At 38.5% G+C, this 14,413-nt stretch overlaps 1 protein-coding gene across 10 annotated transcripts in view; it reads left to right on the top strand.

The window, feature by feature from the left end:
- Positions 1-14,413, top strand: part of USP54 (ubiquitin specific peptidase 54) — a 97,832-nt gene that overhangs the window by 49,048 nt on the left and 34,371 nt on the right. For 9 of the 10 annotated variants that reach the window (XM_039554421.1, XM_039554423.1, XM_010412172.3 and 6 more), the window contains 4 exons: positions 2,566-2,658; positions 12,349-12,483; positions 13,610-13,723; positions 13,886-13,968. In XM_039554421.1, the coding sequence (XP_039410355.1) occupies positions 2,566-2,658; positions 12,349-12,483; positions 13,610-13,723; positions 13,886-13,968 (425 nt within the window). Of the gene's footprint in view, positions 1-2,565; positions 2,659-3,190; positions 3,233-5,815; positions 5,918-12,348; positions 12,484-13,609; positions 13,724-13,885; positions 13,969-14,413 lie in introns of those variants that run through there. The other variant, XM_010412200.4, reaches the window with a different exon arrangement.

The raw sequence follows: 14,413 nt of genomic DNA, 5'->3' as shown, positions 1-14,413 counted from the left end.
CTGTGCAACAAATATAGTGAAACTTGAGTACATAATTATTGGCGGCCTAGATAGAGTAAAGCTACATTTGGAAAAACAGATAGTGTTATTGAGCAGCTTTTTAATTTTCAGGTTTTCCTGGTGAATTCAACAGTCAAATTTACAGTACATCATTTACTGTACTTGAATGTCTTGTTTGTGTAGGCTTGTAGAATGTCAACCAAAGGTAAAAATATACATAGAAAATTTATTTTAAAATAATAGAATATTGCATAGCTTGCAGAATGGATACTCCTTAAAAGTAAATTTAATTTTTTTGTTGAACCACTCAAGGTCAAGGTTTGATAATACCTGTACAAGATTCATTTTATGTAGTGCACTTTTCTTTCTGGCGGCTGGTTTATAGCTTAGTTTAAATGACTGAGTGTTTACCTTTTGATTTAGAAGAAAAACCTTTTCTGGTGCCAAATTCAGTGGGGTGAGTATGGCTGCTATACAGGTCTTGTCACCATTTAGATGTTTTGAATATCTGATGGTTGAGATTCAATCATTTTGGTAGCAGGGCTTAAAACCCCTTCATATCAGTTTCCATCCCTTCATAATGACTTCTCTGTGCAGCACAGACTGTGTCACTATGGGTTTGGTTTTCTGTTTTGGTTTTTTTTTGGTTTTTGGGTTTTTTTTTCCATGGGCACAATCAGGTTCTCAACGAACTTCAGGCTTCCATATAGCCCCAGTGCAAATAATACAATGACCCTCAATAGGCTTAATATATTAGGAAATACAGAACAAAGAGAAATTTCCAGTGATGTTCTGTATCAGTCACCATCAATTGCCAGCTGTAAGGTGTAATGACTGGCTGCCTCCTAATACTGAGTTACTGAACCTAGGTCAGGACTAAGTAGATCCTAACATCAGCTGCATGCTATACAAGAAGATGAAAGCATATGACCTGGTCTTTAGTCTGCTACAGAAACCCTTTTCTTCTAAATCTCAAGAGAGACAGGATACTGAAAGTACTTACGATCAAAGCTGAATTAAAAAAAAAAAAAGACAAGATGGTAATAATTTCATAAAATACATACTTCTGGGGTTTATCCTAATTTTTTAACACTTAGTCTGAACTGCTCTTGAATGTTTTTTGCTCCTTGATCTTACAAATTTCTATAAACATTCAAGCTAAACTCCAAAGGCAGTTACATAAAAAAATTGGACTCATTCCTAAATGTAATTTTTTTGTCCTTTGGTAAAGTCTGCAGTAGTTCTTCAGGAATGTTTGTGTGTAATCAGATGTTTTCAATGCTTATGTTGCCTCCCAGGCCCTAAATACAGGGATAGTCGAGTATAAACATAGCCATGGTAATTATGAAGTTTTGGGAAACTTAAAGATTATTACATATTACTATGGTTTAAATACAAATTTTCCTGTTGGAAACACTTCTTGAAACCAGCAGAAACTTTGCCAGGGTGCTAAATTTTTTCTTGCTCTAGGCAAATTCATCAGAAATAAGAAGTTTGGTTCCTCTGTTTGTGCTAATGAGGCATTTAGCCAGTCACATGTCAGCCTGGACCTTGCTGCTCTGTCCAGAACCTTTTAGGACGTGATTTAGGTCAGGGTTTCTTTCAGTTCAAGCTTCTGCCTTCTGAAAGGCTGGTGACACTGAGGTTTGCAGGAAAGTTCAGTTACTGTTAGTTGAAGCTGCAATTGCCGGTGCTGACCACGTTTATACATAAAGAGCTCACTGTGAAACACCTCAGAGATGGGTATTGTTGCTATTTTACAGATACAAATTTGAATAGTTTCTCAAGAGTGCAGAGATTTAGTGGTAAAACTGAAGAATAAAAAAACATAGTGCTGTTAGAGCAAATGCCACCTGTCGTTGCTAGCAGAACATATAAAAGCCTGCTTGCCTTTCTGTGCTGTGACCCTGCCTAGTCACGTACCTGGTATTACCACCATACCTGCCCTGAGAGAAAGGTATAGCTGCCCTAACAGGCTATGGTTAGTAATCATGGCCTATGAGTGCACTTAGTGACGATAATATTGGGCATAACGGATTTTAGCGTTTCACCACTTTCACTTGCATGAACTTGTTAATGTGTATGCTGTTGGTGCTCAGTTTTTTCAGCATCTGGGCTTTCTGCTCAGAACAAGAAAGCTGTGTAGGATTGGAAGAAGGGAAGAGTTTCATTCCCTGCAGTCCATGGGGTGTCCTTGGCAGCTCTGCTCAGCTGCATGGTGCTGTTGCCCAGCAGCCGGCCCTGGTGCTAGCACAGGAGAGCAGTCAAGGCATGTGCTGTTTAAGCTAGCACTGCTACGTGGGTAAAGAAGCAAGTTTTCTAGTTTAAAAGCACGTGGCAAGAAATTCAGAGGAAGGTCCTACTGTAAAGTAACATGTGAAGGTTACAGCTAAAGAGGAAAGTTGAAAACTTCAACTTGCAGTTAGATAAAAGGCACCCCTTTTAAAGGCAATGTTCACTGATGACTTCTTGGATTATTCAGCATGTGCAGTTTTAATCAGAAGCTTATGAAGTATTTTATTTTATATATTCATAAAATTGGCTCTGCCCCTTTTTGTGTTTTAGGTTCTTTGGCACCTGGACATTTTTCGCCGCAGTTTCCGGCAGATCACAACGCACAAATGTATGGGTGATTCTTGCATCTTCTGTGCTCTTAAGGTAAAAGTTAGAAATACATTTAAAACCATTTTTTAAAAGTTTGAACAGAAATATATATGATATTTAGTTAATATATATAATCAAACTTGCACCTGAAAATTTGTGAGAGCAGGATAAATGTGATAGCTAGTGGTCTAAGACCCAATTTCTAAAATGTGTTCAAGCCAAAACATTGTGAAAATACCATTGGTAAAGTTTCAGTTACAAGGACTCTTCTTAATGGTGTGCAGGTCATTGTGAGTCTCCATTACTTCAAGCAGTAAAATACAAATTTGCTTAATTTTTCCCAATTTATCATTTGGTGTACGAATATAATACCATGTACAGTTAGTGTGCTCATCAACATTTACCTTTCCCTTCAGAGCTGCTTTAAACGTCAGGATGGCAAAGGCCATTTAGCTAAGCCTTTCTGTTCAAAACTGTTGATTATGTAAGACTAAAAGGCTATTTTCTACTGTAAATATTGATGTCTGTATTAAATGGCTCCGCTCTTTGTACTCTCTGTTTTAAAAAACATCAATTCTGTTTGTAGCTGCAGATGCAATAACTGACCGTTACAGAGGCTGCCTGGACAGTAAGATCTAGATGCTAGCTCTGATTCTGAGTACTGCTATGTACTTGAGTAAATTGTGCAATCCTGTGTCTCTGTTTGTCTCTATCTATCAATTTGTTGCAGTTCTAGGGTTTTTTTGTGGCCTCCTTTCTAAATTTTGCTAGCTCAAACCCCTAGGTTCTTGTGGGAGAAATAGACATGATGCAAAGATGATGAAAATACCATCTTTAATCTTCTTGAGCAGTGATTTCCCTTTCTGAAATTGAGACTGAGACATTTTCTTTGATCACAAGTGTGTTGTAAAATCCAACTAAATATATAAATTAATTGTGGGAGAATTTGTGTCATGAATTCTATGTGCAGTAATGAAAAGGACAGACAGCATGTCTTATGAAGATGGCAGAGTGTGCAGGTTTAAATTAAGATCATCTGACATTCCTAGACAATATTTATGATATAACAGCTGTCTTGGTGCTGTTAAGTAATATCACAGGGGCGCTGGTAGAGACAGGCTTGAAATGAATTATCTAGTGAGTTTTTGGACTGTTATTAAGGGGTTTTTCCTTGCAAATAAACAGCAAAGAGGAGACTATTAAGGAATGAAGTAAGAGAATTTATCTTTTTCTGAAGGGGAATTTGTCTCAAGCCGTATCTGTTGAAATGATGAGAGAGGATGATATTTACAGCACTATCATCAGAAGAGGAGGTAACAGAGGAGCAAGGTAGAGCATCCAAAGTGAGATACAGCTCTTCAGACAAAGAAAAGATGGAGTATTGCATGTCCCCTTCCTTAAAGGGGAATGGCAAGACTTAGTCATGATCCGATTTGAGTTCATTAAGTTCAGTGGGATGATGTAAAGGTATTTTTTGGATCATGCCCTCGAGTAATGTCAAGTGATTGTTGGCATTCTTTGTTAGCCAAGATGAGGTCAGAAAGAAAAGGATTTAGGAATTTACCATGAATGTAAGCTTTCGCCATTCTGGGGTGTAACCTTACAGCATGATGTATCAAAGAAATGCCAGGAGATCAGACAGGTTCTGCCATGAGTGAAAGTAGACTCTCAACTCTGCACTGGAGTCCAGGTTTTAATATGAAGATAATAGTTAAAAGTCTTTCGGTATAGAGTACTGAAAAAGAGGGAGAGGGATGTGAAAGGATATTACGGGAAAAAGGAGAGGACGAACCTTTGCGGAACTGGTCTTGAAAGATGAGCTCCGGACAAAGATATGCATGTGGATTAGCAGTACCCGTATGAGAGGGAAAGCACTACAGTAAAACTGGAAGATGACAGGATCTCTGGAATATATGTATTAAAAGCAATTGGGTCAAAGAATGTGCAGTTTTGTTGGTAAAATCCTTGCTTTTGATGTTTTGAAGTGCGTAGTGTGCTATTATAAACTTGTAAATGACAGGTGAAGTTGGCAGAATTTACAAATTCTATGCCTGCAGCCATATGCTTATTTTTTTAATTAAGCAGCCTTTGAAAAAGTTGCTGCTCTCTCTTTTCACTCTCAAATATCTGCAAGGATTTTTTGTGTATGTGTGTGTTTTTGGTTTTGTTTGTTTTTTTCTGCCTGAAGTTCTTAGCAATAATGTTCCTTGCTGGGAGGTGTTACAACCCTTAATTTCCAATAAAACAATACTATTGCACCAAATCCTGTACTACTTTTGCACATTTTGGGAAACTTGTGTCTGGTTGTGTGCAGAATTCCTAGAGCTCACAGCAGCTCTAAAGAACGCATAAGCAATTAAAGAATTACCTAGACAAGTATTTATGAATGTGGGCAGCAACCAATACTTGAAAAAGTAAATAAATTCCAACTGGATCCAAATCAAAAAGTTAGCATTTTCTCTATCTAGTCTGTTCTTCATGGGAGATTGCTGTGTGTTCTACCCAAGCCTGTTCCAGAACCTCTTTCTCTGGGTCATAATGTGCCAAGCTTTCACCTTTATTACCTTATGTAAAATGTTGATGTGTGTACATAAGTACTTAAAAGTTCCCCCCCATTTTCGTGTTGTTATCAAGTCAAATATTATTATAAAGGTGAATTTTAAAGGCTGTCACTTGACTCCAAGTGAAACTGGAGGTGCAAACCTCCCCTCAACCCCCCAGAAAACCTCTGGAGACCAGAAACATTAGCTGTCTTGCTTGAATGCAGCTGAAAAGGTAGGGGTATTCACAAGGGACAGCCCCAAACCGTGGAGATGGTCACATTCATCCTCAAACTCCTTAAGCAGGCAGTAGAAGGGGGAGAAATCTGTTTAAAGTATTTACTTGTTCTCTGCTGCCCTCTGGATCAGTGTTTTCAAATTGCTCTATTTTTTTTTCCTGTGAAAGTCTGTCTGTCTGGTACATGGTATGTGCAAACTTGTTTAAGACAAGTGGGATTATGTGCTTAATGTGCACCTAATACTGCAAGCATCACCAAGAGCATGTTTTGTGTCCCAGTGCAGCAGGGTCATCCCCTCCTGTCTGTGCTCATCTCTTCCCCTGCCCCAGCTCTCCATTCTGCTCTGGAAGCCTTTAACTGTTGTCCTGCCAGAGTAATGCTGGCTTAGCCTCCAGATCTTTGACATCCTCTTTCTCTTGAATCTTGCCTTAGGCTTTGCTAAGATGAGGGAGAAGAAGTGGCTGGATCCAGTGGGAACACCAGAATTTGGAGCTCTATACCATGCGAAAATCTCCTGTTAGGGGCTGGGGAGAGGTAATTAGCCTTGCATGCTCTCAGGTGGATCTGCCCAACATACTTGTCCAGACCAAGCAAGGTGGAGGCAGGACATGTTTACTCTTCAGAGCATGCTGGCATGTTCGGATTCCAGCCCGGCCTGGGAAGGGGACAACACTTGTGGGGAGGAGCCTATGCCATGTTCCCCCAGTTCACTTCAGGGTCCCTTCATAGCATACCTCACACCTTCTGTGTTGTACAGAGAGGAGGGTTCATGCTCTTCGCTGGCTCTAAAATGTTACTGTGGAGGTGACATCCTCTTCTCTTTGACTCTAGAGGAAGATAGTCTTCTCTAAGCTAAATTTAGCCTTTGAATAACACTGAAGAAGTTGTATTTTTTCCACGCTTTTTTGGCTTCCTGCAACTGTATCTAGGGATTCTGATATCATGCACAGTATTTACTGTAAATGCTCAGCTAGCTCTCTAAATTTTACTTGTAAGTTCAAATATGGGATCACAGAACAGTGATGTCATACCTGATCAAATCACGTTTTATTTTTGTACCACATTGAAGACTTCCATTTCACAAATTCTTGATTTTAAAACTTGATGTGCTATGTCTTTATGTGGCTAGAAAATGAACCTTAAAATCATTTCAGATATACTTTCCTTGGTTATTTGGAAGGAGCCTTGCATCAACAGCTGTAAAAAAGGAGAGCTGCAGACTCTGTGCTGGAATCCCAAGCACTGTTCCTTAAGATGTGGCATTATTTAAATATTTTTTTCAATACACAAGCTGTCCTTACCACTGTGTGGTTTGCCTGCTGAAACACTGGAACAGCTTTTTGATTTATTATTTATGCTGAAGTCTACTATGAGTTGGTTTATTTTCCTTTTTTTTTTCAGCATGACTTTGCTTTGGTGTTTATCACAGCTGGAAGAGGGTAGGAAGGGGGAAATCCGTCCACTGTACTGAGCATGCCACAGAGAGTTTGTTCTCCTTCCAGGGATTGTACTGGGAGCTCCACAGTGCCAGGATATAGGACAGAGTGTTTTTTGTAGGTCACAAAGAAGAATGTTCTATTGATTGATAAATTCCAATAGGGCTGGTCTTTTCTGTTGTTTTGTCATGTGCAACAAAAGCAGGAAGAATGTGAATTTCTATGTAGAAATGATGTTGTTGTCTAAGATGAAAATAGAGAACAGTAAGGTTTTACAGCGCTTTAAAAAGTAGAACGACTATAGTTGGTTCTGATAAGCCACTTGCTTGAAATGGAGTGATTTATTATGAAATGTTCGTCATGTGATTGAGAGAGTAATCCTCTTGTTTTATGCTTTTTTCAAATCACAGTAGTATTTCAGGGTAAAACAATAGTCAAAATACATAAAATAATTACTTTTATTGTTTGAACGTCTTTTTTCAGTTGGCACTTGCAGTTAACTGTCTGCCAAATAAACTAGCAGCAAGTACAGTTTCCTCAGTTAATAAACTGGTAATTGAAGCTTCCAAATAAGAGTTGGCTGTTTTGATCTTGATCAAGCAGTTAGTGAATTGTTACCTAGTAGATGTGGATATTCTATGATTTGGATTTCTTTTCCTGCCACCCTCCTAAACAACACTTGTAGAAAGTATTATTTTTACTTGATTTTGGTAGTAGCCAGGGGTGCCTGACTTGACAGTCTGTACTGGGGACCTGATCTTAATATTCAGGGTACAGTGTGAGTACAAATGGAAGAGACAGAAAAAGAAAGGAATAAATGAAATCTAAGTTGATTGTTATCAGACTTGGAGGTTTGAAAAGAGATCAAAAAACACAAAACCAAATAGAGCTAGAATTTATTGCAACCTTGAAGGCGAATATACCACGAGGAAATGTGGGGAGGAAATGTGAGCTAGTGGAAATACTGTGGGTGGAGGCTGATGTGTTTGGATAGGGGAAAAGTGATTTTTAGCAGCCATTTGAAACAGGTTGTTGTACTGAGTATGAGGATTCACTGGGAGAGTGTGATGTTCTGAATGAGAGATTAGGTATTACAAGCAAGAAAAAAAGGTTCACTGAATTGAACAGGGTAAGAAGGGCATGCTATTGAAATGGAGAGAAAGCTTAAAAAAATTATACAAACAAAAACCCCATCACCAAAACCCAGAAACAATTGATTAGTGTAGGGAATACTAAGGCATTTGAGGTGAACATGTTTTGTTCTTTGAAATACCATACCACTAGAGCTGCAGTGATATCCCTATACAGAAGAAACTTCTGTGTAATTCTGAAAGGGAATAGTTAGTTCTCAGAAAGCTGCCAAGGACACAACTCAAAATTACAGTGCATGAACGCTGATCTGATTCAGTAGCTGTTGCTTATTGTCTTCAGCCATTAATTTATTCTTATGTCAGCCTCCTTTTGCATGCTTGATTAAAAAGGCACATGTGCATGTGTATCAGGTTTGGTTTGTTTCATCAGTATAGTTACACACTACAGATGTCAGTTTACCCCAAATAAATGGAATACTTTCCTAGGGAGGAAGTTGATTCCAAATACTATTAAAGATAATTGGGAGCAGATCTCCCAAGAATGTATGTAAATCCCATGAATTACCTAAAAATATACTTGCTATCTTTATTGTCTAAACCAGGTGAAAAATAACTTGGTTTATGATCATGCATGTGAATTTTAGTGTTCTGAAATATCTTCAAGGTTTCTCGAGGAGTTGCATGATAAATGTTCCTTGTCTCAAGCCTTAGGTTGTTTTCCTTTATTTGATCCTTGATCAATATATAGCTAGAAAATTCATACTGATCCCCGCACCCACGCTTCCCAAAGTGGAGGACATTATTTTGGAAGCCCACTGACTCAACAGGGCTTTGTTCTGATGGGTGTCAGAGGCCCGGCTGTGTAGTAATAGAAAAGATATGAAGTCTTCAGGTAAGAAACTAGGAAAAAGCCTTCTGAAAAGTAAAAAGCCAAGCAAGGCCCTACAATTGATTGATTGGGATGGTTGACTCATCTGAGAGCAAGCTGGTGAAAGGTAGCAATGTCACTGGAGTTGATCTTGACTTAGTATTTGGGGAAGGACTATATGCAACTGGGTGGACTTTGCAAATTTATTGGTCTTAAAGAACACTTGCACTTCTAATTTTATTCTCTGCTACCCTTTCCAGACTTTTGAAGAGCTGTAGGGAAGAGGATGTGAAGGGAGATGGGCTTCTTTTCCATACAGACCTCATAGGAATGAAGTATAAGCAGAACACAGACTCTCTATCTGAAAAATGCCTTGCTCATACTGTTCTCTGTCTTAGCTTGTAGACTGACCAACATGCCAAGAACATGTCCTCAGTGTAGAAATCAAAGTACTGCTATTAATATGGTATTAGTAATTCTTAGATTTTATGTTAAGCTAATTTTTTTTTTGTTCAACATCCTTGATTTTAGTTACTGCAGACTGGTAAAATGGAAGAAACTTCCTTTTTTCATGAGGCTTTTAGCAGCATCCATTCATTTTGTTGCCACTGTTAGGGACATGCTCATTTGTGTTGGAATGTAGCCATTGAAAGAGATCATCACTGCAGTCAGTACACTGATGGATTTCCACCATCTTCAGTTTCAGAAGAAGTATGTGGAGGAGAATGAAGTTTGAATGTTTCATTTATAAAGTTCTCATGTTCCATAAACACTTGGAAGAAAGGTGCCATGAGAACTCCTGGGGCAGAATCAGGAGGGCTTTCCTGGTCTGCACCCAGCTGGCTGTCATACCTGTGTTCGGAACAAATGTTTGCGCAATTAACAGTATCGCTCACAGGCAAGACCTTAAATTAAGGAGGAAGATCTGACTTAGGTAATTTAAAGTGATGAAAATGCAGGAAATGCCACACCTGTTCATTGGAGGTTGAGAGACAAGAAAGACCTGTTCTGAAGGGGAGAACCCCAACAACCCCATCTCCCCCAAAAAACTCCAACCCAACCCCACTGACTAAAACCTAAGGAAAACCAAACTCAAAGTGCTTTTGACTCCATTTGAGGTGCTTTTGGGACTCCCTACAAGCACTGGGTTCCAACATGCTCTAAACAGCACTGTGCAATGACATAATAAGATATGATCTTTATTAGATTAAAATGCATAATTACTCACTGGTTTTAAGATATTTTTTCCCTTGTAATCTAAATAAGACTGTACCATTGTGTGCTATGTCATTACAAATTTGAGGAAGCATTCTTCCGTGTAATGTTGGGATCTGCTATATCCTGATTTTTGCATTCTTCGCAGAATTGCCATTGCTTAATAATTTTTTGTTCCATGGTAAGTATACTGTTTCTTTAAAGAGTGCAATTTAAAAGAAGAGTTTCAGTTTTCTTGCTTGCTTCTCCTTTTACCTAGTTTAGACCCTGCATTGTTTCTCACCCCCGGGGGTGCAGAGCCATTTCAGGGCTCTCAGTGAAGCAAACCAGGTCCTGCCCATCAGCTCACGGCAGTGAGGTTGTGGACCAGTCGCTAGACAAGTGTCTCAGTTTTCAAATCTGTGAAGTGAGATTGAACAAACAGAATAAACACATTTCTAAAGCACAGTTGTGAATATTTTCAAGTGCTCTTAAACTATTTAATGTAAAGTGTGAAGCAGGATGGAGTTATATTTCACTGCCTTTGGTTTTTTTTGAGGGTCACTGAAATGAGAAAATTCACTAATGAAACTTGCTCAGTTACCAGAGTAACAGAAATGGCAATCAAGTTTAAGTGCAGAGACTTTGTCATTGTTTCAGTTTTATGTATGTATATATAAATGATAGCTGAGGAGGGGTATTGTCTGTAATTCACAAAGTATGATACTGTCTCACGGCTTTCTCTTCATTATGCTTTTCTCCTGATTCTGTGATACTCTAATAAAAGCAATAGTAGAAGAGCTGTGGGCTTCAGCACAATGGGCTCTCACCCATGAATGAGCACCTTGAAGACCAACAAAATAAAAGAGATTGGCATATTACATCTATCTTAGATTATGTCAGCACTATAAATTGTACCATTCCTATGGGCAAAAATGGCAGGGGCATGGAGGTTGGTTTGCTGCCTGTGCAGTGACAGCTGTGCTCTGCACTTTTTCCAGCTTCCTCAAAACAGACAAGGTTGTACCATTTGGCAAACTTCCCAGTTTACCTTCTCAATTCCTGAAAAGAAACAAGTAAAAGTAGTTACAAGAGAGAAAGATTTAGATTATTTCCAATTAATATAGATCCTAAGTATGTTGGGGAGAAGGTTTCTGTAATTAAAGGAAGAAGTGCTACATGAATTGTGAAATACTGCAGATTAGTATAGATTTGAAAGAAAATCAAACAGGCGAACCAATTTGGTTTTCTCCTTGTTTTACTAAGTTTAGGAGGCAGTAAAGAGGACTGGTGCACAATTAAAGGTGATCCCTTTTTCCTCTCCTGTTGTATGAACTGAGCTTTTCCACAGTCTTTAGAGAAATTGTGAGGAAAGTTTCATAGGAAAGGACAAGCAGAATTTTTAGATTGACACTGATGAAGATGGTTGCTTGTCATATTACATGATGTAGAAAGAACACAGTGGTGATGGAGAGTTGTCTTGTATTAAAATAAGAACTAGAAGTTTTTTACTTAAACTGAGGATCTTGCATACAGAATTATGTTCCTGTTTTGTAGGAAGGGCACAGTGAAAGTTAACTGTTCAGATGATGTTTCGGATATTTCACACACGTGCACGCAAGCACACAAAATAAACATGGGGGTTTAATCAGTTGGGAATATGCACAGAACTTTCATGCATATAACCCACACTTCAGACAATAATGTGTCTTTTTAGAACTACTCATCCTTGCAAATGGTTACCCAGGTGATGTGTGAGTTACAGTTATGAAAATGCAGGTTTATGGCAGCAAGTGAACAGCTGGCTATACATAGGAACTGATATTCCTATTCACATCATGCTTTTTCCCTCCTGCATGCTCACACAAAAATCATCTAATTCTTACTTCTTGGACTTACGAAAGGTAAATTTCTTTAAAGTGTGCAAGTATCAAGTTGTGGCTGTTAAAGGGCTACAGATGTTTGGAAAGAGTTGCTTAAAAGAGGAAACAAAGTGGCATGTGTAAGCTGGAAGTGAGAAAGTTAAATGGAGAGTGAGAAATGGGAATAAAAAGTGAGAAGTTTTGGTGTTCATTGTATTTGCTTCAGGAATCAGATTTGGAGAAATAAAGATCCATGGGGAATTGACAGTGAGGGAAATCCTCCTAAACTCCTAGCCCTCGCTTGTATATGTGAAAGGAAAGGAAGAAATACACAAAGGTGCACAGGATTTCAAAGGAAGGACTTTTAGGATTTTCTCTTGTAGTCCGTGTACCATACAAGTATCTGTGTGTTGCAGGATCCAAACAAGTTAAATGTTTGCTGTTTGTTTTCAGATAAATTGAGTCATATTTTGAAAAATGCAGTACCTTAACTATCTTTTTGGTTTTTTACTAGGGTATATTCAACCAGTTTCAGTGTAGTAGTGAGAAGGTACTGCCTTCTGATGCCCTGCGCACTGCTCTTGCAAAGACATTTCAGGATGAGCAACGTTTCCAGCTGGGCATCATGGATGATGCTGCTGAATGTTTTGTGAGTATAACTGAAAGATGGTTTGGCAGGCACAGAGGTGGCCCACCACTATGCAATCTTCCCTGTTTTTTTTTTTTTTTTCCCCTTAATTTTTTGTTCTCCATTTCTCCTTTCCCCAAATTGCAACAGATTTTGCATGTCTGGCCTGGAAAAGTGCACAGAGAGATCCCCAAACAAATGATTTGGAAATGGTAATATCATTGTTAACCGTATTTACATTTACTTTAGCATATGTACTGCTTGGATTCTCAAGTGTGCTTTAGATGTGAATTATGAAAAAATTGCACTAAAAGAATGATCCAGGATTCTAGTTTTAAGGATCACCTCAAGAGGGTGAAAAGACATTTTGTTTGCCAGTTTTTTGAAGTTGTGTTTTCACAGGAAAATTTTTCAAGGGAAATTGTGCAATGTTATAGTTGTTTTGCCAAATAATTAATCTTGACCTGTTTATTGCAGGCCTATAGACCACCCAGGCAGCTAATAGTGTTGGTGAAAAGCGTTCTGCTGTAAGGGTTGTTAAGAGACTTGTGGCACCCACAGATTAGTGTTGACAACAATGGGAGGAGAGAAGGTCTTGGGACAAAAACTCCTGGGAACTTTAAAACAGATGTAGTTGTATGAATTAATGTCTAGGAAATGTTCAGTCCTTTTGTTTCATACAGGATGTAGTCTGCCTCTTTATTATTAGTTCTCCCTCTTTTTGATAGAATGTAGATGATGTGTCATATTTCAAAGCTCTTGTGGAATGGAGGAGTTGATTTATTTTGTGTTGATGAGAAGTTAATGTCAATCCAGTGATTTTAAAACTGCATAGGTACTCTGTTATATTTGGTCACATCCGTGGATGCTTGAGAATTGGACAGAAAAATCAGTAGCAGAATCTTCGGCAGTGCTAGTAAATAAAATAAATGGTTACCATGCAGCATTTCAAATCAGAAGTGGAGGCCATTTTCTTTTGTATACAAGAAATACCAACTTCTTTGTTTTTGAAGAAACTTTAAAAAATTTGCAGGAGCCTTCTGTCTGTAACATTATGGCATCTGACATACTTTCGTGATTTATATCTTAACTTTTGTCTGCAGTTGAAATTATCTAATGCATTCTTTTTCCTTTTTCCTTTGGCTAGGAAAACCTGCTAATGCGAATTCACTTCCACATTGCAGATGAGACAAAGGAAGATATTTGCACTGCACCACATTGTGTTTCCCATCAGAAGTTTGCAATGACTTTATTTGAACAGGTGAGGTAATGATATGCGCTTAATACCAATCGCCAGTTCTCAAGTTTTGTGTTTTCATTTCTAAAACATGCATTGCCACAGGAAAGAAATGTACAGCCGGAAGTGTTGCAGTGGAAATACCTGTTTAATCTTGTCAATGCATTATATTTTCTTTCTCTTTAGTGTGTTTGTACCAGCTGTGGTGCCACCTCTGACCCGTTACCTTTCATCCAGATGGTACATTATATTTCCACAACCTCACTCTGGTGAGTTGAGTTTTTTCACAGGGAACCTTCCCCTCCCCCACACTTTTTTTTCCCCTTTTTTCTTCCCCCCCCCCCATGCTGGTGTTGCAGTTTGATCTTTGTGATCTTTATTGTTTAAATGTCTAGAACATGGTTTGTTCAAAGTTGGCGGAGCTTTGATAGCTGTGATAAAGAACACGAGGATTTAGTAAAGGAGAAGATAGCAGTTTAGGCATGGAGCAGTGTGTCTGCTTGTTTATGATTCTGAATCTTAACAACTGTAGTGGCAAGGACTCATGTACATTTTGAAAGACTTCAATGTGTGAGCAGGTGATTTAAGAAGACAGATAAGAAAAATAAAAAAATTACATTGAAAAAGACCTTTGGACATCTATTCCATCCTCCTGTTTAAAGCAGGGCTAACTTCAGAGCTAAATCAGGCTCCTTGGTGTTGTGTATAGCTGAG

This window comes from Corvus cornix, chromosome 6 (assembly GCF_000738735.6).
Source record: "Corvus cornix cornix isolate S_Up_H32 chromosome 6, ASM73873v5, whole genome shotgun sequence".
Taxonomy (NCBI): Eukaryota; Metazoa; Chordata; class Aves; order Passeriformes; family Corvidae; genus Corvus; species Corvus cornix.
Note: the sequence above shows the minus strand (reverse complement) of the source record. Positions and strands in the feature narration are given on the sequence as shown.